The following is a 23,262-nucleotide window of genomic DNA, read 5'->3' as shown; positions in this document are numbered from 1 at the left end:
AACGGGCATTTCGGTTCCTTGCATCATTCTTGCCTGTATATTGGACAAAACGCTATGAAAACCACTGATTATTTGATCATGTAAATAGGCTTTGGTGCAAGGCCAAGAAAAAGCTGCAGCTTCGTTTTGCAGAGCTGCAGAATATCCTGTCGGCAGCTGCAGTAGCTTCGGCTAAACGCTACGGAGTTAACTTCTGTGAGCACAAAGAGGGTCAAGCATTGAATACACGATCATCATTGGAACCTCTTCATCTCCTCTAGAGGAACATCTGTCTCGTGTCTGCTGAGTGTGAGAATCGGAGACAATAACAGCACTAATGGCTTCTAAGTCTGACAAGGAACTTAAATAGAACAAGGGTTACTATTACACTAATAGTGCTAACATCTCCTGTGCACCACACACACACACACACACACACACACACACACACACACACACGGCCATACAATGTGGGTCCAGTGTAAATACAGATGCTACACAAGGTCCATGGAAAGGGGAAGGCCTTCATAGTTAACTCATCTGACTGTCACATGGAAATTAAATGGAAGTGTTTCGTAATTGTGCTGGTGATTTCCTCAAAACCGAAACTGAAACAAAAATGGAATCATCTCATATTCTGAACCCCTGGAGAGATGTTCATTCCAAACACACACACACACACACACACACACACACACACACACACACCCACACACACACCCTGCCTCTGGTCTGCAGCTGACATGCTAATGATTCCATCAATAATTGATTTCATTGTCATCACTGTCAGTGTCCGACTTCATCAATACTTCAGCAGATCTCCCTGCAGATTGGACGCTTCCGCTAAAATCAGAGCCAAGAGTTCAGCCGGTCTGGTTCTTCACCTGAGCGGCCCGAACAAACAAACACACAGCTACGCACAGACAGACACACACAGCTCATCTGTCTGACACTGATATTGATAAATATGGATCTAAAGATTGGCTTCTCTGCCTTGTTTCATTGGTTGTGACACACCTAGAAGTCACTGGCAGGGAGCAGTCATTAAGATGTTCATTTACCGCAGAGGCAGGTCTGTGTGGCTCATGAATAAAGCATGCCGCTAATGGCTGTGATTCACCAGCCCCCCCCACCCCCCTTTTGTTTTTCACGTAGGTTGAGAGAAAGGACAACAAACGCTCCATCACAGCAGCAGCCGAGAGACAGTGAAGTGCGGCATCAGGACGATATTTAGAGTTGTTCAAACCACATCATAAAATCAGTAATTGCAAGTTTCAATTATCAAAACCGAAAATCTGATTGTACTCAAGTTCGATTACAGAAATGTGACGACTACTCCAAATGATTATTATCATCGATAGAAAGTGGGAAAGGTTTTAATAGACTAGACAACTGACAATAACTGACCTCAATTTAATCTGGCAGAAAATATGTCTTTCTTCCGAGTTACAATCTAAGTTTTCAAACATGAATCTGGACCAAACTTTCCAGACATTTTCACGAGTTTGTCTTTCACCTATTAGGAGTACAGCAGGGTAATATCTGGGTCAGAGCAGGAAAAGTTCAGGAAAATGTCGAGAGGAACTGTATATTTGCTTTCTCACTTTTAGACCCTCCCCCAGAAAATATCTGGACTTTAGCGCATATCCGAAAAGCAACTTTAGTGTCGTGCAAATGACATTTGTTTTAACACTGATCAACTTGTTTGGATTCATGATGCGAAAAAAAGGGTCGGACATTTGCCAAACGTCCAATCTGTGAGCTGATTAGTCGACTTGTCGGCCTCATACACAAACAGACAAAGATTCCCACAGTCTGATAGTGATTACGGCTCATCAGCTGCCAGCGGCACAGCTTTCCATCTCACTAAGTGGTCAGATTAGGGTACAGTCGTGAGGTCATGTTGGTAAATCCAGACCTGTAATTGGTATGTTATTAACATGTAATTATAGCCGTCGGATGGAGCGAGGCCTTGTGGGGGTTCTCGAAAAACATGATTATGCGTGTGTGTTTTGTGTTTTGTGTAGATGCGTGTGTGTGTGTGTTTGTGTAGATGCGTTTGTGTTCAGCAAAGCTCTGCATGTGGTTTCAGAATCAGCCAATGGACGGTTAGTGCGTCATCTTTCTAATTAGCTGTTGCCTGTGTGGCCTGTCAACCACAAGTGGCGTGACAAAATACATATACAAAAGTGTATGCTTGTGCGTGTGCTCATTCATTGACTAGTGTCTGTGATCTGTTTACACAGATGACCTCAGCCCCCAGGACTCTTAGCTGCCCCCCAAAACACACACACACACACACACACACACACACACACACACACACACACACACACACACACACAAAGACACACACACATACACACAAGATTTTCTGGAGCCAAGTCTAAGGGGACTAAGGAAGTGGTGTTTGAGGATTGAGATGATGGTGGTATGTTGGTGTGTGTGCGTGTGTGTGTGTGTGTGTGTGTGTGTGTGCTTGGTATAATGACAGAGAAAGAGGAACTGATGGCTGCTGGTTTCTGGAACGTAAACAGAAAGTATCAGCGACAATTTTCCAAGAAATCTTATTTCAAAAAGGCCAAATTCACTTCAAAGTCTAAAGTTCTGTTCCTTCTGTTCTTCTTTGTTTAGAAGGACAGTTCTGTTGAATTCGACCACAGATTGACACCTTTGCTTGAACCCTGTGAAGTGATCTGTGCAGGTCAGGGTCGTCTCCGAAGGCCGGACAGATCTAGATCCACTTTGTGAGGTCCGACGACACAGGAGAGTGAATGTGGCAGGGTGAAGGCGAGGGAGTGGGGGTGCGGATGCTTAAGCCAGACCTTGGCAGATGCTGAGATTTGTGACTGTGGCATGCAGCAGAGGGCCGGGGTAATGGGCTTCGTTAAAAGGAGGTAAATAGAGTGGGGGGCTGGGCCGCCTGCAGTCATGTGCAACTCTCTCGTCTCTCTGACGTCTCCGCTGCTCGACGTGATGTAGCAATTTTACATCCAGATCATGGGCCTCACGTTATGCTAATTTAAAAACAATTCACACATTCTGATTGTCCCGGAGCAAAGAAGCAGCTCTTTGTTTTTCCAGTGAATCATTTGTTACAGATTAGCCTCCGACTTGGGGGCAATTTTATCTCAAAGGGGAATGATCATGCTTCGGCTCATTCTCTGGTTTCAAATAACGAGGTAGTCACGCCCTGTGATACGAAAGCTCAAGGGTCAGATTGCTCCAAACTCTAGGTCACTGATTTCTTTAACCAAAGCAGATATAATGTGTCTTCAGTTTGGAAAGTTTGGCAAAGTGGGAGTTGCCATCTACCAGTAGAGCAGATTGGATCCTGCAGCAGTGGATAGGCATCTTAGGGAGGCTCAGTTTATGGACTCTACCAGTTTCTGGGGGGTGGGGAGTGGGCTCGAGGCAAAGTCATTTTGAGGAGGAAGGGGGTGTGTGGTTTGTTGGGTAGTGGGGGGTCTAGGGGGGGGTGGAACGCAAGGAATTACATGCCATCTAAAATTAGCAGCAGCTGCCTTCGAACCCACTGGACATTCTAGTTTGTGTGTTTTTAAAGTGGGGTCGAGGTTAACCTGAGATTCTCGAGAGGCTGGAATGCAGCTCCTGTGGACACTGCTGGTTTTAAAAATCATTTTGAGAATACATTTGAGCTAAATTGGACGGTAAACAATGCAGAGCGTGAAGCAAAGGTCGTTTTAGCAGAGCGAGATATATGTCAAATATTTCGGCATGTGCTAGGTTTGCATTTACTGCCACTGCCTGAGGAGTCACCAGGTTGTAGCGTTCATGAACTTCTGTTCACGTAATAAATTAGCATGGTCTATTTTAATAGATTATTCGAGTCCCACAGAAAGTCCCTGAGAAACATCCTAAAGTTTCGTATTATTTATCTGGTGTAGAAAGATATTTGGATTTTTTGATTTACAATCATCCAAATATCTCTCCACCAGAAGCAGAATCAAACCCTTGACATTTAAACTCGCAGGCCCATGTCAGTCCATGTTCTCAGGGTTGAGCTGCTCGTTGAATGGAAGATGATCTGCACGGTGAGATGTCTCTGCTGGGCGTGTGGACATGTGCAGAATGTGACCCATGTGATGCTTGTGTCCACAGCCTCAGCATCAGCAGAACCTCAGGTCCGGTTACATCACGGCTTCACCACATTATAATCCTGTCTGTGTGACCTCATGCTGGGTGTGTGAGGATGTGGCACAACAGTGCAGGGTGATGTTTACAACCGGGCGTCTGAGTTAGTTTGTGTTAATGCACTAGTTCAGATTCATAGGTTCACTTCAGGTCAGTCAAACTCTACACACAACGAAATGAAAGTTTTTTCTTAGACATCTTCCTCTTCACTGTGGTCAGGTTCTTGGTCATGGTCGAAACTGTTCAGTTTCTCCGAAATACTATGAGGTATTTTCTCTGTGAAGAACTTTGAGATAATGTATTAAGATTTTGCTCTGGCATTTTGCTTTTCAATTTTTTGTCTAGTTGCAAATGAGGCCATTTGAAATCTAGATGACTTGGACCCTGGTTCACCTCCTTGCAAGTCTAGTTGTGTTTGATTGTTGTTTGTCCGTCCACTGTTGAACAAGTTTAAAGAACATTACACAACAGTAAACCACACAAAAAGTTGACTTTTCTGTTGATGAATTCCACAGAAGTAGATTGTGTGGAACTAAAGATTGTAGCTGTAGACACAGTAACTTTTAGATCCTTCCTCCATTGCCAAAATCATTAACTTTAAAACACTGAAACCAGAACTGTGGATTAGCGCCCCTGCTTCTCGGATGGTATCACCAGTAGCGGGAAAAGCGATTCCTTCTGTGTAAAAGCCAAGTGGGGCCAAGTGAGTCAGAGTGTGGGAAGTCGTGACTGTGTCACTGGGAATGTCAGCATATTTCCTTGAGGAGGAGGATGTGTTCTCCTGAGGAGGAGAATACAGAGAACAGGACACTGGGGATTCAAGTCAACTTTTGAAGAACTTTGTGTCGCAAACAAGGTTTTTCAATTTGTTCTTGAGGAGGAAGTTGATGGTCGAACGTATATGAACTGATCCGACACTTGTTCATAGAAACTCTGTGACTCCAGGGAGACAACTAGTCCTCAGTAAGACTCTCAGAAGTAGAAGTCGAGTCAAAAGGCGCCTCGGACCACAGTCTGGACCAATAGACCAAAATTCAGTTTTTTTAGATAGTTTGGGCCAGTTGCAGGAAGTTGAGACAGCATTAAACAATAAAAGAAGTAAAAGAGACATGAATATGTATACAGTTTGTTTAAGGTGTAAAAATGACCATAGACTGCGTTTATGCCAAGTTGCTGTTATACAGATAAGGGATAATCAACGCCAAGACACTACAGTGGTTAATTCTCTTTTGAGGCACGGCTGTACGACTCTAGAAAGTTTCACCGGCAGCAATAATCATCCTTTTTCATCTCTATACTTGAGATTAAGTTAAATTGGATGACTCGCATGTCACAAGGCATTCTGCAGTGTTTGGATGAGCAGTATTTGTCTGATGGGCAGTGCACTGCTGAAAATATATCGAGCCAAAGCAAAGAAAATCAGAACCCCCTCCGCTAGTTTTTCCTTTTTCCCACATCCCTCTGTGGCGGCCCCCCTCCACTGTGCTGCCTTGTGAAATGAGTCAGGAGGCTGTGTCACTGGTGGAGTGTAATTTTGTCGCAGAGCCATTGTCAGTTTACCCGGGCCTGACTGCATCTGGAGCAAAGCTTTGCTGTGAATGAGAAGACCCACTCTATCTCTATATGTTGTATTGCTGGAGAGTGATAGAAGCCAAATGGTAGACAGACAGAGCGTGTTTGATCTGAGGAAGTCAAGCGTCTGTGTGTGTGTGTGTGTGTGTGTGTGTGTGTGTGTGTGTGTGTGTGTGTGTGTGTGTGTATGTGTGTGTGTGTGCGTGTGTGTGTGTGTGTGTGTGTGTGTGTGTTTGTTTGTCTAAATGGATTTCTGTACAGTCAAGGATTCTCCAACAAAGAGCACACACAACTTATCTGTGAGTACATATGAGATCATTGTGACAGTCAGTGTATTTACCTTTGTGTGTGTGTGTGCGTATGTGTGTGTGTGTTTGTGTGTGTTGGCCATTCCTCAACCACATGTCCGTACACACTCCCTGACATCTGGTGTCCATACCTCTCGGGCTCTTCTACTGTACTTCACAAGCTATATGGGAACTTCTGCTGTGTGGGTCGTTCAGTGCGTGTGTGTGTGTGTGTGTGTGTGTGTGTGTGTGTGTGTGTGTGTGTGTGTGTGCGCATGTGTGTGTGTGTGTGTGAGACAGAGCCATGACCTCAGGTCTGGTGCAGATGTTTTCACAGCCTGTGAGCAGCTTCTGTGACGTGTTCCTGACCGATACAGTCAAGCTGTTTTACTTTGTTTGTAATAATCCTTGTTTTTCCGGTCACAATGTGGAGTAGCTGCTTGGTTTGAAACATTTGTGTGTGATTAAAGATATTTCCGGCCCATGTGCTTGTTGTATGTGGACTGACGGTGCAGCTGGATCCACATGTGTGTTCAATGTGGTCACAATGCGCCCATGAGCACCTCCGGAAGGGGTTTTGGTGATGGGGCCGAAAAACAGTGAACTATCACTTCAACCTCAACCTGATTGTTTGTAACTTTTCAAATAGTTTTCAACTCTTTTTCGTAAAACAATCCTGTTATTCAATTCAGATTTTTTTTTCAAAAAAAGCTCTCATTCTCTCGAGCATCTATTCCCATTTTGGGGTTTTCCCTCAGGGTTATATATTTAGCAAACAGGAAATGTCCCAGAAATCCTTGTTGTGCCCCCCCGCTGAGAGAGCGAGGGACACAGATGAGTCTCATGCCCTTGAGTCCTAAATGTTGTTGTCCTGGGATCCGGCTTTGTTTATGTTCCCTTGGATTTTTTTTTTTTTTTATTCGAAGACAGTGGCTCCACACTGCTTCTCTCTGTTTGGTATTTTTGTCTCATTCACCGCTCGCCTGCCCCCCCAACCCACCCCCAGCCCCGGCCTCCAAACATCAGCCTCATTCATCTCCAGCGTGAAGCTGAGGATTGTTCTCCGCACCTCAAGTTCAACCTCAAGGCCGTTTAAAGACTTCAAGGCCTAATCCCTCCTCTATCAATAGCCTGTAGACCCTAACCCCGCTCAAACCTCAATAAGCCCTGACCTCTGACCCCTGTAATACTTCACTTCCTCCCTGCGTACACCCCCAGATCATTTTTCTCCCTGTCTCTCCAGAATGAAGAAGTGAATACAGTATATACAGAGACAGTGTAGTGAGCTGAGAAGGAGATTTCCCTCCCTCTATCACCCAGACACCGTACGAGTTTAAAGTTGTACGATACACAAATGGATATAAGAAGCATTGAGCTCTTAAAATCAAATTAATGAAACATTAAACCCCCTAAAGGAAACTTGATCTGCAGTTAACGTTAAACCGTCAGCCGATACAACAGCATCTCTGCATCGTCGTGCTCAACCTATCTCTATTCTCTCCTCTCTCTATCGCGTTCTAATGAAAACATCAAGCCACAACCATGAAACCTTCAGATTTGAATGAGATCTGCTGAGTGGATGATTCATTTTCATCCCTTTTTCTTTTTCGTGTGTGTGCAGGAGAAGCGAAAACGGCAAACTGAGATCGAGGACAAGAGAGGCCAGCTCGATGACATGGTGCTGCAGCTGCAACATCTCAAGGTTGGTTTTCTACTTCCACAGAGTTTTGAATTACATAACTGAAAAAGAAAGGGTTTGGTGATGGATGATCTATACAATGAGATCATGGTCGTACAATTAGGTATCGAGTTTTGGGTAAAAGGGAAGTCTATCTTCTTCAAGTCAAATCAAAATCATGACAGTATTCTGTATGTAAAGCAAAGAAATCCACATTGAACCAGACAAGCACGCTGGCCTGTAGCTGACACTGAACTCTTTACCGCTGAGATCTATAAATGAAGAGCGATTACAAAACTAAAAATGGCGTGTTGTTTTTTTTATAATTATCTCAGCAGTCACCAAAGCAGAGAGGAGTAAAGCTGCAGAGGGTGAATGACCAGTTGTTTTTCCTCTGAGAACCAGCCGGCTCCCTGCTCTCTCTCTCACGCTGTTTAACAGACTTTCCATTTCCTGTCGAGCTCTGACACACGACCACGCTCTTAAAGAGAAGGTGTGTTTGGTCTGTGCTGAAAACTGAAATCAAACCTTGACCATATATATTGAGGAGAACGCCGACGGCCCTTTAGGCTCAGATCAACGCCTCCATTCTGAGAGGCTTGGATCAGGCAGCACCTCAGGTCCTTATCACATCGCTGGGCTCCAGTCTCCATTTCCTCTCCCAGGCCACGATTCCTCTCTGGAGATTCAGACTACAAAGGCGGCTTCATGCTGCTTGGCTGTGTGGCACTCAGAGGTAATGGCCATTAAATGGGACTGTGTGACCAGATGCTGATTGCATCTCGAGTTGGTTAAACAGAGCGGTACTGGCTCTGGAGATCTGAGCTTGATTTTCTACGGTGGAGCACAGCACCCACATGCTCAGGTTAGGATGCATTCAGATTATCTACGTCGCACTTTAAAAATGTTCTCTGTGTAGCTTGGAAAGTACAGAAATTGAAATATATTGGTTATAGGAGATCAAGATTTGTCTGCAAGACTTTTGAGTTTCAAATACTTTCTTCTGTTGCCTTTGGTAGTTTGATAAAGACGCTGGTCATTTCCTGTGCACCAAAAAAGGAGCTTCCAGAAGCCAAGTGGGACAACCTCCCAGTTTAGACCTTGCCATGAACCACAATGTCCCTGGTCTCACAGGGAGTAATTGCTTATTATACCCATTGCTCACTCTTCATTTCCTTTGATCTCTACTACAAGCTATTGATCAATTCATATATCCATAGAGGCATTAAAGGGACTCTTACCTTTGTTGCATTTGAGAATTACAGCACATTCAAATCATCCCGCCTTCCTCCAATGCCCCACCCCCTCGTTCCCATCCGCGGTGTTTTTTTGAAGAAACTTTATTTACAAGCAGACTTACAACCTACTGCCTCCGCGCACGCACGTGAGTTTTTGTTTACCAAAGCAATGGATCTGGATTCAGAAGCACCGGTAAGTTATATACATTGATGACGCGGGCCCGAATGCGCCACAAGAAGCAGACGGAAAACCTGCATGTCCATGCAGCAAACAGACAGGTCTGTCGGCCAATAAGGTCCTTCGGTCCGAAGAATTTTATTGGTTGAAGTTTTCACTAAATATTATGAGGGTGAAATAATTGTTTGTTTTTACTCCTGGTGGGTCTGTCTTGCATTTTAGAGTGTCATTACCTTATTAATACCAATTTAACCTTATCCAAAAAAAGTGTAAAAATGCAACAAAGGTAAGAGTCCCTTTAATATCAGAAAAAAGAGTTTTCAGTTTTTCTATCACCTAGCGTGTTATATAAGGTTTTGTGCATGTAAAAGTTCTGCAAAGTCAAGAAAACACAACAAAAAAAAGAGGGTATATGTCATCTTTAAAAACAGACATTCATGTGTATGAAAAATGCTTCATGTCAATATGTATTACTGTTGTTTCCCCTTTAAATTTCTGCACTGCCAAAACGCTTGCAGAAAATCACACAGGCTAATAGACTAAGTGTAGTGCAGTTGCTGCAGTAGACTGAATTGTCAGCAGTTGATGTCATGTGTAATTTGACATCGTGATTATTACTTTCTGTGCAGCGTGGCCCAAAAATGAAAAAAACTAAACACAAAAAGGACAAAGTTGTATATTCAGGACATGCATTTTAGAATACAGAAGACATTGATCACAGGAATATATGAAAATGTTGAATATAAGTTAAAATGACAAGTGTTTCAGGGGGAAATTCCAGCAGTGGCAGGACAGTGAACACAACACTAAGGTTTAGTTTACTTTATGTTGTGGAGCTGGGTCCAGGCTGCACAAATTCTGGACTCAAGACTGGGATCCAACCAGTGTACAGCAGTCATATGTCTGCTTAACCTTCATTAATAGCTGCACTACACTGAACACAATGCTTTAATGGCCCAACACACACTGTGCACATGGCTTTAATCGTTGTTTCTCTTATGTTGATATTTCCGTAAGTGGGTGTTAAAAAAGCTGGAAAACACCAGTGTGCAGGAATTAGACTCACTTAAAAGATCCATTCATGCCAAATGTGTTTAAAGGCTCTAATTAGAGACTGGAATGTATTTTTATTGCAAATATTAAAACTGGCTGCTGTAGTATAATGTAGTGGAATGGGTAGCTGCAGTCGTTTTCCCACCAGGCATCTGTGCAGTACTTGGGGAAACAATTCAAATTCTCCGTCAAAGAGAGAAGCATTTGTAGAATGTATTTCAAGAGACATGGTGCATCAGTGCTGAAAATGTATAGGTTGCCTCTATCTGGTGTGTCTCCACTTGACAGCGCTGGTCATGTGGTTTTCTGGGATTTGAGCGGGAGGTCAATGGTCCAATTTCTCATCCGTTGAAAGGTTCCAGAACTCTACATAAATTACAGATGCTTTAAAAGACATTGAATTTGTTCTGTCCCCGTTTACGCAGCACTTACCATTGGAAACGTCAAACCTGTGTTTACTTGAAACCAGCTCTTGGCTTATTCCAGCTCTGGTTGGCAGCGATCATTAGGGGATGTGTTTATGGGTTTGAACAGCAGTTAGGGTTTTTTTTTTAATGGAAAGAAGAAAAGGGCCAGACCTGTCCTGCTCAGCCGAGGGGAACTCTGCTCTAACAGGTCTGCACAGCCAGGAAGCACGGAGATCTGGACGTTCAGATGGAATCGACTACCTGACGGCCAGAAACTCACACATTCACTTGTGCACGCGAGCAGTTAAACACGCATGTTTGTGTAAACCCAGCGAGAACAAACTGTTCAGCACACATGTCTCTGTGACATTTAGGGTCAAGGCAGGAATTGTGTTGAGGAAGAGAAGAGAGAGGGATTGAGTAGATTAAGAGAGATGGATGAGTGTCACACACATTTGTTTAAGCTGTTTTTGTGAGTGATCGTCATTCCCTGCATTCACTCACTAATTTATAACCTGAACTCAGCTTCACCTTTAACCTTAAACTCAATACATGACAAGTCTTGAGCAATGCGTCTCTCACACACTATCACCCACCGTGTTTATGCAATGCTTCTCCCACTGTTAGATTCAAGCTGTAAATGTGTTATCGCTCATTCAGGGAATGAATAAACAGCTGCAAATGACAGAAGTAAACAAAGATGTCAAGTATTCAACAATTGTTTGGTTGATTTCATTTTCTTTATGCATAAAACCCAGTTTCACCATATTCGACCAATTAAAATCCAATAAGTGAATAATTTATTACACAAAAACCTTCATTTTGGTGACCTATTTCTGTTTGTGACGTTAAAACTTGAATGTCGTGGTAACATTAGATTTTAGGAATGTGTTAATTCTGTCTGGTCTATTTGAGGTTAGCTTGGCTTGGTGGGTGCGGTGCACAGACAGCAGCCGCACAAACAAACAAATAATCCGGCTGCCACATTCTGACAGTAGACGGTAAATGCTTAAGAATAATTTCTGCAGGGCTCCGTGTGTGTGTGTGTGTGTGTGTGTGTGTTAATTGTCAGCTCCCTGAACTACAGCCAGGCAACAGTTTGACAGTAAACAGCCAAAAGGTGAAGCCGAGTGTCTTTGCTCGACTCTGTTGTGTTAACAAACAGAGCTCCAGACACAGACGAGACATTAACGGCATAAACACACGTCTCTGGTGTTTATCTTTTAAACAGTTAAGCCCATTAATGTCCAACAACCCCAGTATGATGAGATGATTTGCACTCCTCACCCTGGTTGTCTGCATGTATGTAAGGTACCATGATGCGAATCAAAAGTTCCGAGATCTCATGTGAGGCCCAATCTAGATTGTGCATCTTGCTAACATACACACTGTGCAGAAGAGTACTATGTGTTTGTTTATTTGTGTTCAGCAGTCACCTCACACATCTCTTCGATATTAGTCTCCATATTAAAGCTCCACTGGCTGTTAACAATGTCTAAAAATACTGTGACACAAGCTGGTTCGGACAGAGGAGAGATTTGAAGGGAGTTGTGTTGCTGCTGCTGCTGCTGCTGCTGCTGCTGCTGACACATGATGAAGAGGATGTTTTCTTTCTTACTCATGAAGCACAATGAGCTGCAGCTTGAGAAGTGACGTTGCACAATCTCCTGATCCAACTCTCGATATGAAAGCCGTTATATATGTATATATTCCTGTGTAATCTTAAATCTTTTGCGTCTCTCTGTTTTTCCTCCTCAGTCCAAAGCCATGCGAGAGCGATGGCTCCTCCAGGGAACGGGTCTGGAGGAAGAGAACGTACGGCGAACACAGCTGGAGCAGGATGAAGAAAAAGCGAAGAGGCTGGAAGGCCTGATACACAGGTACAGCACATGGCTTTCCATGGGTCTTTCCTTTTTTCCTCTTTTTTGGACCAGTGTGTTGCAGTCGGTTGTAGGATGTAATACATTTCCAGTGCCAGTACGATGAGTCTGATAGTGAACAGATGTGAGCAGCCGAGAAACAATAGCAATCACATCTGTTTTTCTCTACGCACACATCTGCTTTTATTTCCAGCAAAGTTGTGACTGAATGGAGATATTTCCTAAAATACCAATCATATTTTCTCTTCCTTGGCTTTTCCTCCTCATCAGCTGGGTGATAGCCAGTGACCGGAGGCATTATGTTTTTGGTTTGTCCATAAGCACGCACATCTGTCCAATCCTTCCGAGGACGATAATTTGCTTTAATGGAATTTGGCACCAACGTTGGGCTGGACTCATGGACGAGCTGATTGGATTCTGGTGGTTGAAGGTTGAAGTGACATCGCGTTCTTGCCAATGTGATAAATCACAGAGGATTTCATCATATCTGGCACAAACATTCACTTGGACTCAAGGATGATCTGATTAGAAATTGGAGGTCAAAGGTCAGAGGTCACAGTGTCTTCAACAAAACCCGTATTCTCCTCGTTAACACGTTATCTTAAGAGCGCCTCCCTTAGACTCGCGGATCAAGTGATTTAGTTGGTCAAAGATCAAGGTTAAGGTGAACTCAAAGAACATGATTTGGGCCTCTTGAACAAGATATCTCAAGTCTGCAGTCACTTGGACAAATTAGAGGATTAATTTTCATGGGCAAAGGTCCCAGTAAATGATGTCGACTGAAACTGCATCTAAGTTTGTTTCGTTACATCCTGTCCAGATGGTCTAAATTGCAAATTCTTTAAAAAAACTAGGTCACTAGAAGCCACTTAAGCATCACACCAGAGTCCAGCTCAACACACACACACACAAACACACACACACACACACACACACACACACACACACACACAAAAACACACACAGTAACCTGAGAGAGGTCTGGAATCTAGCAGTTCTGTAACCTCAGACCAAAATCTACATTTCTCATGTGCTCTAGTTTGAAAACAAACACCGAGAGCTACTGTGTGTAACGTGTGTGTAAAGTCTCTAAAAACAGATATGACAAGTGCTGACAGGGGAGAAGTGAAGTAAAGATCAGAGGGAGAAGAAAGACTAGAAAGACAATAGAGACAAAGAGCTAGAGGAAGAGAAGAGGGGAAATTAAAATAGCCGAAAGTTAAAAGAGAGAAGACGAGCGAGTGAAAGCAGGGTGTGACTGGCTGTGAGGAAGAGAGGGAGATGAAGAGAAAGTTGAAAAAGAGAGTGATGTGATTCCGTGTGCACTTCCTGCGTTTGTGTCCCTGGGAGGAGCTTCCTGACTCCCATCATGCATTGCTGCGAGGTAGTCACTTCTGCCCGGATGAAGTTGGCACATGATGTGATCATTGAATGAATAAAGGCTCAGGCCTGATGACTCATATCCTTTTGCTATTTTAACCATTTGCACTTGGCTACTCATCTATTTACATCTGTGTGGAACATGAACTTGCTCTTTTATGAATAAACAAAAGTGGGCAGTAAAAATCGTTGCATTTAATAAGCACTAAAAAACTAGTGGTGATCTTAACATCTGCCAGCATCAGCCTTTACTTATCCCATGTGATTAATGGAGAAACTTCACATTTCCACTCTGGGTGCAAAACGCATTGTTTGCTATAAGGAAAGATTTTCTGGATTGGTCCGAGGAGAAGGGTCATTTAATTTCTCCTGAGGGCGAAAGCAATTAATTACAGCGATAAAGTGAAAGGGCCTTTGTTGTGTGGGTGTGTGTGATCACTGTATGTTTATGTATATTGCATCCTGTCTGCACTGCGGTGAACTGTCGGCTAATCTCTCATTTCCTACATCAACAACATTTAAAAATGTATGCATCTGCATTTCGATTTCCTTAAAAAGGTTTTAAAATGTGCGGGGAATTCAAAGTACAGTGGGAAAAATTGGATTTTCAGAGCACAGCCTAAAGGATTAGAAACTAGAAGCACAGAAGAGAATAGATGGAAAGTCAGCTCCAAATTAACTTACTGCATCAGGGGGAAAAATCTATATTTTACATTTAATCTTTTTAGAAATCTCTCTAGTGGAGTGAATAAAGTGACAGACTAAAAACGCCTCTTGTTTGTTTCCATCAGTGGGAGTATCATCCAACATGAGATGCAGAATTTATCCTTTCACATTTCACGTACTTGAGCGATGGCAATCAGAGCCGGCTCAGAAAATTTGACTCGTGAAGAGGCTCTGGGGTCAATTCGGCATCAGTGAGTCACACACACACACCTCCTCCTCATTTATCAAATCCGTGCATGAAAGACACTGTGTGAGCCCGGCAGCGACTGTAACGTATCACCGGCTCTGGAGTAACATCAACATCATGTGCCGACGTGAAGGCCGGGGTTCACACTGTCGCGCTGGTATAAACAGAACGGCAGTGAGCGGCCACAGAGGGAGCATTGTTGACCCGAGTACAGTTGTGATTGTGGAGCTGCTCTCGTGTGAGTCGCTTCTTTCAGCCGCTGAATGGACTTGTTGTCCCAACGTCTGTTTTCCGTGGGGAGATTGTGTCGTTTGCGGCTTTAATTGCTTACAAAGGCAAACCACAAGGATAATTCTTTACTGTGCCGACTCTGTTTGAGGTCTGGTTGCACTTTTTTTTTTCCACACTGTAAACTGAAGCCAAATCCTGCCTCAGTCGGTCAGTGTGTCAGAAGCAGGCAAACTGAAAGAGTCTGAGATGGAAGTCAATGTCCTGCTTTGTCCCTTAACAACAGACCATCTGTATTTTATACAGGACCAGTTTGCACCATGAACTGTAAATAAAGATGGACGACATGATGGACAAAAGTGAAGCCAAATCTTCTTGTTTGCCCCCTGGTGGCTAGCTGCAGTATTACTTGTAAACCCAGCATCAAATGTACATGAAAGATAAAAGAAAATTCTAAGATGGTTTCTGTCATTGTAGGTAGTTCTTCAATACTTAGATACAGTCTATGTCTCGTTCTTACGTCTTACTCTCTGGAAGTTGATGCCTCCTTGCTGATTCAGCTATCCCTTGTTGTGTTATGGGCACAATCCCAAGTAATGATACCCTTTTCTCAACTGAGGCCAATATTTACTATTCATTAAAATGGTTACATATGAGTCACCATCTTGAAAACCAACCACAATCACTCACTCTGCGGTTCACTTCATGTGTGTCTGTCTCCGCAGTCTCAACGTTTTGCAGGGATCAGATAGTCGGCCGCTTTTCTCAAGAGTTCACAGCCTACAAAAGCAGCAGCAATGTTTTCCAAGCAATTACTTTTGTGGACCAGGGTCTCAGATGTTGGCTGGAAATTGCTTTAAGAGGAGCTCAGCTGTCAGGGTTTAAATTCTAGAGGCTTTCCCTGAAAACGGTCTTCTCTGGCTGGGAAACGAAGTCAAGAGCGTATGTGTGTGTGGTATCTTAACAAACGCTTCAGTTACACACATCTCAAACTTTGAAATCTGAAACACAATGATTTAACTAAATTACCTCAAAACACTGACCTTCGGTAAGAAAAACTTTTATTTGTGTGTGTGTATGTGTGTGCCAGTGCATTGCAGGCTGAGGGTGTGGCATCTATATTTACACCATCCCAGAATATCCCGTATCCCGGGGCAACCACAGTCTTTCCACTGCTGATAGGGACAGTGGTGAATAGCTGGGACGATTGTGGACTCACTAGATTATTTGTGTGTGTGTGTGTGTGTGTGTGTGTGTGTGTGTGTGTGTGTGTGTGTGTGTGTTTGACTGGAAGCGTGTGCAAACCCTCAATCATGTTTAAACCTGGATTTCCACATAAACTGCCCCTATAAACATTTCTGAAATAGACTTCACTGTCCAAAAGCACAGAAGCCCGGACGTCTTGTCCTTCCCATTTTATAGCGGTTAGTCCAACAACACCTGCACATGTGGACAGTTTAATAAGAGAGAGTGACAAAGACAAAGCTGCAGCTCTGTTATAGATGATTGTATCGTCTTGTGCACTGGAGGACAGAGAAGGAAAGAGAGCGAGCAGCTGCAACTGTCGACGGACAACAAATCAAGTCCAACTGAGCTTTAAATGTACAAAGAAAACTCGAATGACACTCAGTAGAGCACAAACCTCCACCAGGGCCCAACAGTCACCTTGAATTCAATCAGGACTTATGGCTTTGGCAACAAAACAACGCCCCTGCATGACAGTTCTATATCTAAATCGATCTGACCCTTTGTCCGGAGGTACACCAACATTTTATGGGTTGTAATGGGAAATTATTACATATCATGACACAACAAGCAATTATCAATTCTGGATGTTTAATTCAAACCGTCTGCGGACGGTTTACAAAGGTCAAGTCACGACAACAGACTTGACCTCAATGGCACAGAGCTCAAACATCACGGTGACAGATGTGAGGGCAATGGCAATGAGCTCTCAAAAGTACACTCCATTTATACAATCAGATCCCTCCTCTCCACAGTAAAATACATTTGTCCAATCAGCTTCTCTCCATGTCGTTACAGGAAGACCAGACATTGGTCTCTGGCGGTCTCTTTGAAGTTTGAACAAGATGCTAAACGCATCTTGTTCCAGACCCTTTGAGTTTCTCAGAGATCTCCTGTCTCTGCAGGTCACACCTATTAGCCTTTAAAGCTCCCTGCTGCAGAAGACTTAATTGGCCCCTGTTGAGAAACCTTTTGTTCACACTAGACTGAGAAGGCCACGTCTATAAGGCCCTTCAAGAGCATTATGCATAGTGTTAACTTGAGCTAAACTCTGACTATGAGTCTTAAACACAGAAATACATCTTTCAGTAAACTTCTTTCTATATAAATGTAATCTGTTACATTTGAACATGTCTAAATACAAAATTCCCATCACAGGGTTCTTTCTTGGCCCATGTCCCATCCTTCCACCAAGTATTCTGGTAATCTGTCCAGTTGTTTTTTCACAACACATCAAGATCCATAAGTTATTCCCTGAGAAATTGGTAAAAATTATTTTAAAAAAACTCACAATGTTAAAGAAAGAGAAAAAACCTTCTGGATCTGCCCCCTGATCTGGAAAATGTATTGAGATCTTCCCTGATCCTCATCAAGTTTTGTGGAAATCCGTTAAGTAGTTTTTGTGTAATCCTACTGACAGACCAACAAACGGGACAGGGGTGAAAACATAACCTCCTTGGTGGAGGTAAAAATGACAAAAGCGTCTTCATACCGGTCGCACAATCATGCAAACTTACTGGAAAACACGTTATACAAAAGAGGCGACAACAGCAGTGTCTTTGTGTGTATGTGTAAGTCCGGCCTACAGTTGACCTGAAACTGTAAATCACATAAAGTGAAGGGCAAACAGAGCAACAGTGCGATCTTTGTGCAGGCAACTTCTCACACACACACACACACACACACACACACACACACACACACACACACACAAACCTCAGGTCATTGAGCCCAGAGAGCACAGACAGAGAAACAGAAAGAAAGACAGAGGGGATAGAGGCGGTTCTTCTCTCTGTTGTAACACGACTTGAGCAGAGCAATAGAGAGATGGAGAAATATCTGCGGTCGTGCCCAGGAGGAGATGAGAAGGAGGAGATGAGAAACTGAGTGTGAAGAACAAACAGACAGAAGGAATGAGAGAGAGAGAGAGTGGCAGCAGCAGCAGCAGCAGCAGCAGCAGTGGCAGTTTTACAGATATCCCTATCATTACATGGACAGGTCAAGTAAACAGAGAGAGGGAAACGGCAGCATGATGTGGCACTGACCCGACCCGTTCCCGCACTCGGCTACTTTGGGATTGTTGCTTGTTTGCACAGACAGCTCCATGTCCATGTCGCCATCGTTGCAGGGGAGCAGTGTGGCTAGTGTTTTTCTTTTGGACAGACACAGCTAAAGATTTCTCAACTCATTCGAGACTGTTATGTGGATAATTTTGCTTTGTTCATTTAGGAATAAGGTTCATTGGAAACATGCATCTTTGTATTTTAAGGTTGTATTTTGCAGCAGTAATAAAAACTAGACCAGTGCAGCAGGACAGTATCAAATATGCAAGTATACTAAGAATAAAATCTTATGGGGCAACTGCGAAAGTCCCATAAAAGTGCTTTTCTTCAGCAGGGAAAACTTCAAATTGTTATTCTTGGTTAAAAGTTTTTGTAAATACAATTAATTTTAATAACCAAGTTTAGAAACATAGGGCCCATGTTGAAAAATAACGGGATTCCCCTTTAATATCCAGCATACTGCATGAATTACACATTATATCATGTGTAGTTACCTCACTTTAAATAAATAGGTACTTTAAGCAGATCTACATCCATCAACTTAAGTTATTGATATACTATGTCTTATATTTTCTGATGTTATAATTTGCAAAAAAGAGTTTTGATTATTTTTAGCTTAGCATAACGACCTGGAAACAGAGGTTAAACAGTTAGCCTTGCTCAGTCTGATGGTATAACGATTTAATTATGACACATCAAATCTCTTCTTCTCTGGTTTATGGTTGTGGGTGGTTGTGGCTCTTGGCCCAGCAGAGTAAAGTCCTGAAGTCTTGGCCGGTTCCCTGCTCTTCACAGTTAAATGATCACAAAGGGATCCTCTTTATTTTTTTCTGTTTATATGTGAGCTAAGAATATTATTCTTTATTCCCCTCGAGTCCTGCCACTGCAGTGACCTTATTTCTCCACAGGGAATCAGCAACAATTTCCTCTAATCTTGTCTAACTGTCGGTCAGTGACCAGACCAGAAAACCTCTTAGTTATAAACTGTATGTTGCAGAGACAAATGCAGTCTGCAGGATGCCTGGGATCCAGAAGCAAACTATACTTATTGCAACCAGCAGCTCATTGAAGTGCTGTGTATCGTGTTACATAATGTTCTAAGAATATTTGTCTTTTCGGTTTTGCAGTGGCAGTGTGAGAGCACAGAGATTTTATCTGTGCAGAGAAGTGCAGCTCGGTTCACTTTGCTGTAGTTCAGCTCAGTGCTAACCCTGCAAAAGAATTGGGTTTTCCTTAACCCCTGTGTGTACCGTTAATGAAGGTGACAAAATAAAGTTTTCATAGTATATAATAAGCACATCTTGCTTAATTTTGGCACTTTTCTTTGGATTTAAGGCCCATTAAGGTCTTTCATCACCTAAAATTTTAGTTTCTTGTCTTATCCCAGTGGCAGATTTGTTCGCATGATGCACAATAATTCCATTAAATCTAAGAATATCATCAGTATGGAAGTTTTTGTTGTGAATGTAGTTTGTGGAGTCGACACCTCATCATCAGAAACTATTTCGACTTGAGCCAATTACAAGTGCAGTGAAAATAAACTGTAGACATGTAAAATTACTCCCAGTATCCATGTTCAGAGAAACACACCATGTCAGGATTTAAGAGCAAAACACAACATAAGTCACGTTGGATCTTTAAACTATCAGATCAAACACAGCCTCCTGTTTCGTTTTGGCTCCGATCCGGAGTCTCACTTTACAAGAAATGTAGGAGCTGGGTTCACGTTTCCATTAAACCAGAAACATCGTACATTTTGTTTCTATCATGATGTCAAAACAATTATCTTCAGGGAGAAACCGGTTGTGTAAACGGAGGAATAGAAAAGGTACAGTTCACCGTCACGGCCGTTTCCTCGAACACAAAAGTCTCATAATTTCTTGGGGACACTGGAGAGTTTATATTCTGGCTTCTATCATTTTTATCCTCTGACTATAAAGTCTTCTAATATAAGCCTGTTGAACCCTCCTCTCAGCGCCAAGTGTCAACTAAAAACATTAGACTGAATGAACAAATCTGTAAATTAAGATACCATTGATGGCAAAAAATAACATTTGACTTCTATTTCCCTTTAAAGCGTTAACAATGGGAGAGGGTTTTGTACAGAAATACTATTAAAAGCATAATTACCAACAAAGTGAACCAAAAGACTCCACTTCCTGCTTTGTCTCTTGTTACCTTCTCAGGTGAGCCTCTCAAACTAGGGGGTACCAGACAAATCACAGTGCCATCTAGTGGCTGTGGTACGAACAACATATTCTCCAGCACCTTGTGAGCTCACGCTCAACACTGATCTGTGTAAGATTGACATTGAAAATACACACAAACTGCCCAGGAATCATTCAAGTGTCAGATTGTCTGTACAACTCAATTTGGGCATCTCTTTCAAACCTGCAGTTTCTGACGTGAACGGACTTTAATCAAAGCTGGAACCTGGCACTAGTCTAGAATCCATTATTTATTTTAATCTAAATGTGCTGCAGCTCGGAGCCTGAGGACAGAAACATGTGTAGCTGTCCAAATATTTACAGTCTGGACTGTATATTATTTCATCTTCAGAGAGGCTCTTGGTCTGGTACAAGAAAAACTGTTCCTAGAAAGCAAAATCACTAGAATCACACACGAGTAAAACTGTATAAATACACACTTGTCTATACAATTCAGACCATCTTCATATTTTTATCCCCTCAGTCTGTCCCTGTATCTCAAACACACACACACACACACACACACACACACACACACACACACACACACACACACAAAACCAGATGCCTGCTCTTCCTCCTCCTGTGTGATGTGGAAAGCAGTTGCTGCCCACCCGGGCGTATCCACGGCAACTGTCCTGTGGTTGGCTGACAAGGCGGGATGGTGACATCACTGGGTGTCTTTCAGGATTGCCACAGAGATTGAAACACTCCCAGACTTCCTCTGAGGAAGCGGGAATGCTGTGAGGTCATGGCCAATAGTCCCACACGCAATACACACACATGCATGTGTGTTATTTTGCAAAACGGAAAAACAGCCACAGAGGAGATTTAAGGTGTATTCATTATCAGGGCCGGGTCTAGACAGGCATGTATGAGGGGGCAGCCACAAATCTTGAGGGGGCATTGTGCTTTATTATATTATTATTATTATAAATTGGGATTTAGTTTGAGGGGGCACAACATTTATTTGAGGGGGCCAGGCCCCCTCTTGCCCCTGCCTAGACCCGGCCCTGTTCATTATACTTCTTTGCAGCTCCTTCATGTTGCTTCTTCTCTGTCTGTGCTCCTGTTCTAATCACTAGAGGGTGCCAGACACAAGCATGGCCCAGTGGGTTCATCTTTTGTCAACACCACGAGTGAGCTGATGCAATCAAATACACACTTAATCAAATCCAGACTAAGGTCCCATTTAGATCTGAAATCAACATCTGAGTGATCCCATCACAAACAGACACTGAGTGAAAGTAAGAATCCTGTAGGAAACTTGTGATACCGTGGATTTGTTGTGAGATGTTGGATTAATAGGTAATAAACCTTTATTTATAGAGCACTTTTCAAAAAACAAGTTTACAAAGTGCTTCACAGACATAAAAACTAAAAAATACAGTTATTGCAAGAGACGATGATCTAAATAAAGCAATAGAACACAGAAACATCTAGTTATAAACAATATAAGATAATGACGTACTTTCTTCAGGATTGCATTTTATCCTATAATAAGAACATTATCCTTTTGCTTTGGATATTTGCCTCATACTTTGGTTCCTTACATCCCTCGTTCTCTGTTCCATATCTTACAACCAGAAGTTTTACCTGGTCAGTGATTTTTAAACAACAATAAAATAACAGCTACATTTATAACGTGCCATCTTAAGTAATAATGAGGCAGGATGAAATACATCCTCCTGCCATCACAAATCTTGCCTCTTGTCCATTTTGGCAAGACCTCATGCGGCTCAAAGGAAGCAGAAGTAAAATCCATTTCCCGCCAGAAGAGAAAAAAGGAAATGAGATAGGGCAGAGCAGGGAAGAGTAGCCACATGGGAGGGAACGGTGGAGAGACGTGGTTAGAAAAGAGACAGAGGTGAAGGTGAAGAAGGAACACTGAGGATTCTTCAACAGGGACAAATACATTCTCAAAGGTCTCATGTACTATTTCAAACTTTTTCCAACTTTTTTTAAACAGCACACATGTCTGCTCCTGGTAAACAAACTGATTACTGAGTCAATAAGTATCATTCGTTCAAAATGTGTTTTGTATCAATGACTACGCTGCCTCTTAACTGCGAACCGTTCTGTTTTTAATCAAGCAGTTTATACTACGACAGAGGAGTTGTGGAAGTGAATGATGCAACACTGCTGAAAAGCTACTGAAGCGCAAACACTAACAAAACAACTCATCATTGGTCCAATGTGGGTTTGTAAACTCACCAAAGTTAAACATGACTTGAAAAATAAATCCACTAAAGATGGGGAATAGACTCAGTTCATAATTTAGCCTGTTAGCCCGTGCATTGTACAAACAGCAGCCTGCAGATAAAGATAAAATGAAAGAGTGGCGAATTTGTTTGTTTACTGGGAAATAACTTTGAAAGTAAAATGATCACAAAGTAAATCACCTCATGATTTCAGAAGTTATCAGCATTATGAAGTCTACAATACATTGGAAGGATATTAAAGGATTTAATCGCCTTATTTCCAAGTACTTCCACACATCCTGTGCATGTAACATGTGGCCTGGAATGTGTGTAATGCCTTATAATTAAAAAAGAAAAATGTGAGGTCCAGGCCTGGGACTCGACCTTTCTCTCACTTCTGATATTTCTGAATATTCCCTGAAAGCATCACATTCATTATAATATCAATGTGATCATAGTCTCTTATTCTTAAATGTATTCCAAGTCCTTTTGCTTTTTTCTATGTTACCTGTCACATCATACTTTCACTAAAGGTATTTTTACACCATCCATCTATTAATACATTTCAAGAGGTCCACTTAGATAAAGCGAATGCACA

General features: G+C 42.5%; 1 protein-coding gene across 1 annotated transcript in view; it reads left to right on the top strand.

Annotated features, from left to right (window-relative positions):
• LOC133010336 (PALM2-AKAP2 fusion protein) overlaps window positions 1-23,262 on the top strand; it is a 66,126-nt gene that overhangs the window by 2,281 nt on the left and 40,583 nt on the right. Inside the window, exons 2-3 of the mRNA XM_061077883.1 lie at window positions 7,615-7,695; window positions 12,306-12,427. Coding sequence (XP_060933866.1) covers window positions 7,615-7,695; window positions 12,306-12,427 — 203 coding nt within the window. The remainder of the gene's footprint in view (window positions 1-7,614; window positions 7,696-12,305; window positions 12,428-23,262) is intronic.

The sequence above is a fragment of the Limanda limanda genome, chromosome 1 (assembly GCF_963576545.1).
Source record: "Limanda limanda chromosome 1, fLimLim1.1, whole genome shotgun sequence".
NCBI lineage: Eukaryota > Metazoa > Chordata > Actinopteri > Pleuronectiformes > Pleuronectidae > Limanda > Limanda limanda.
This window is presented reverse-complemented; position numbering and strand designations above follow the sequence as displayed.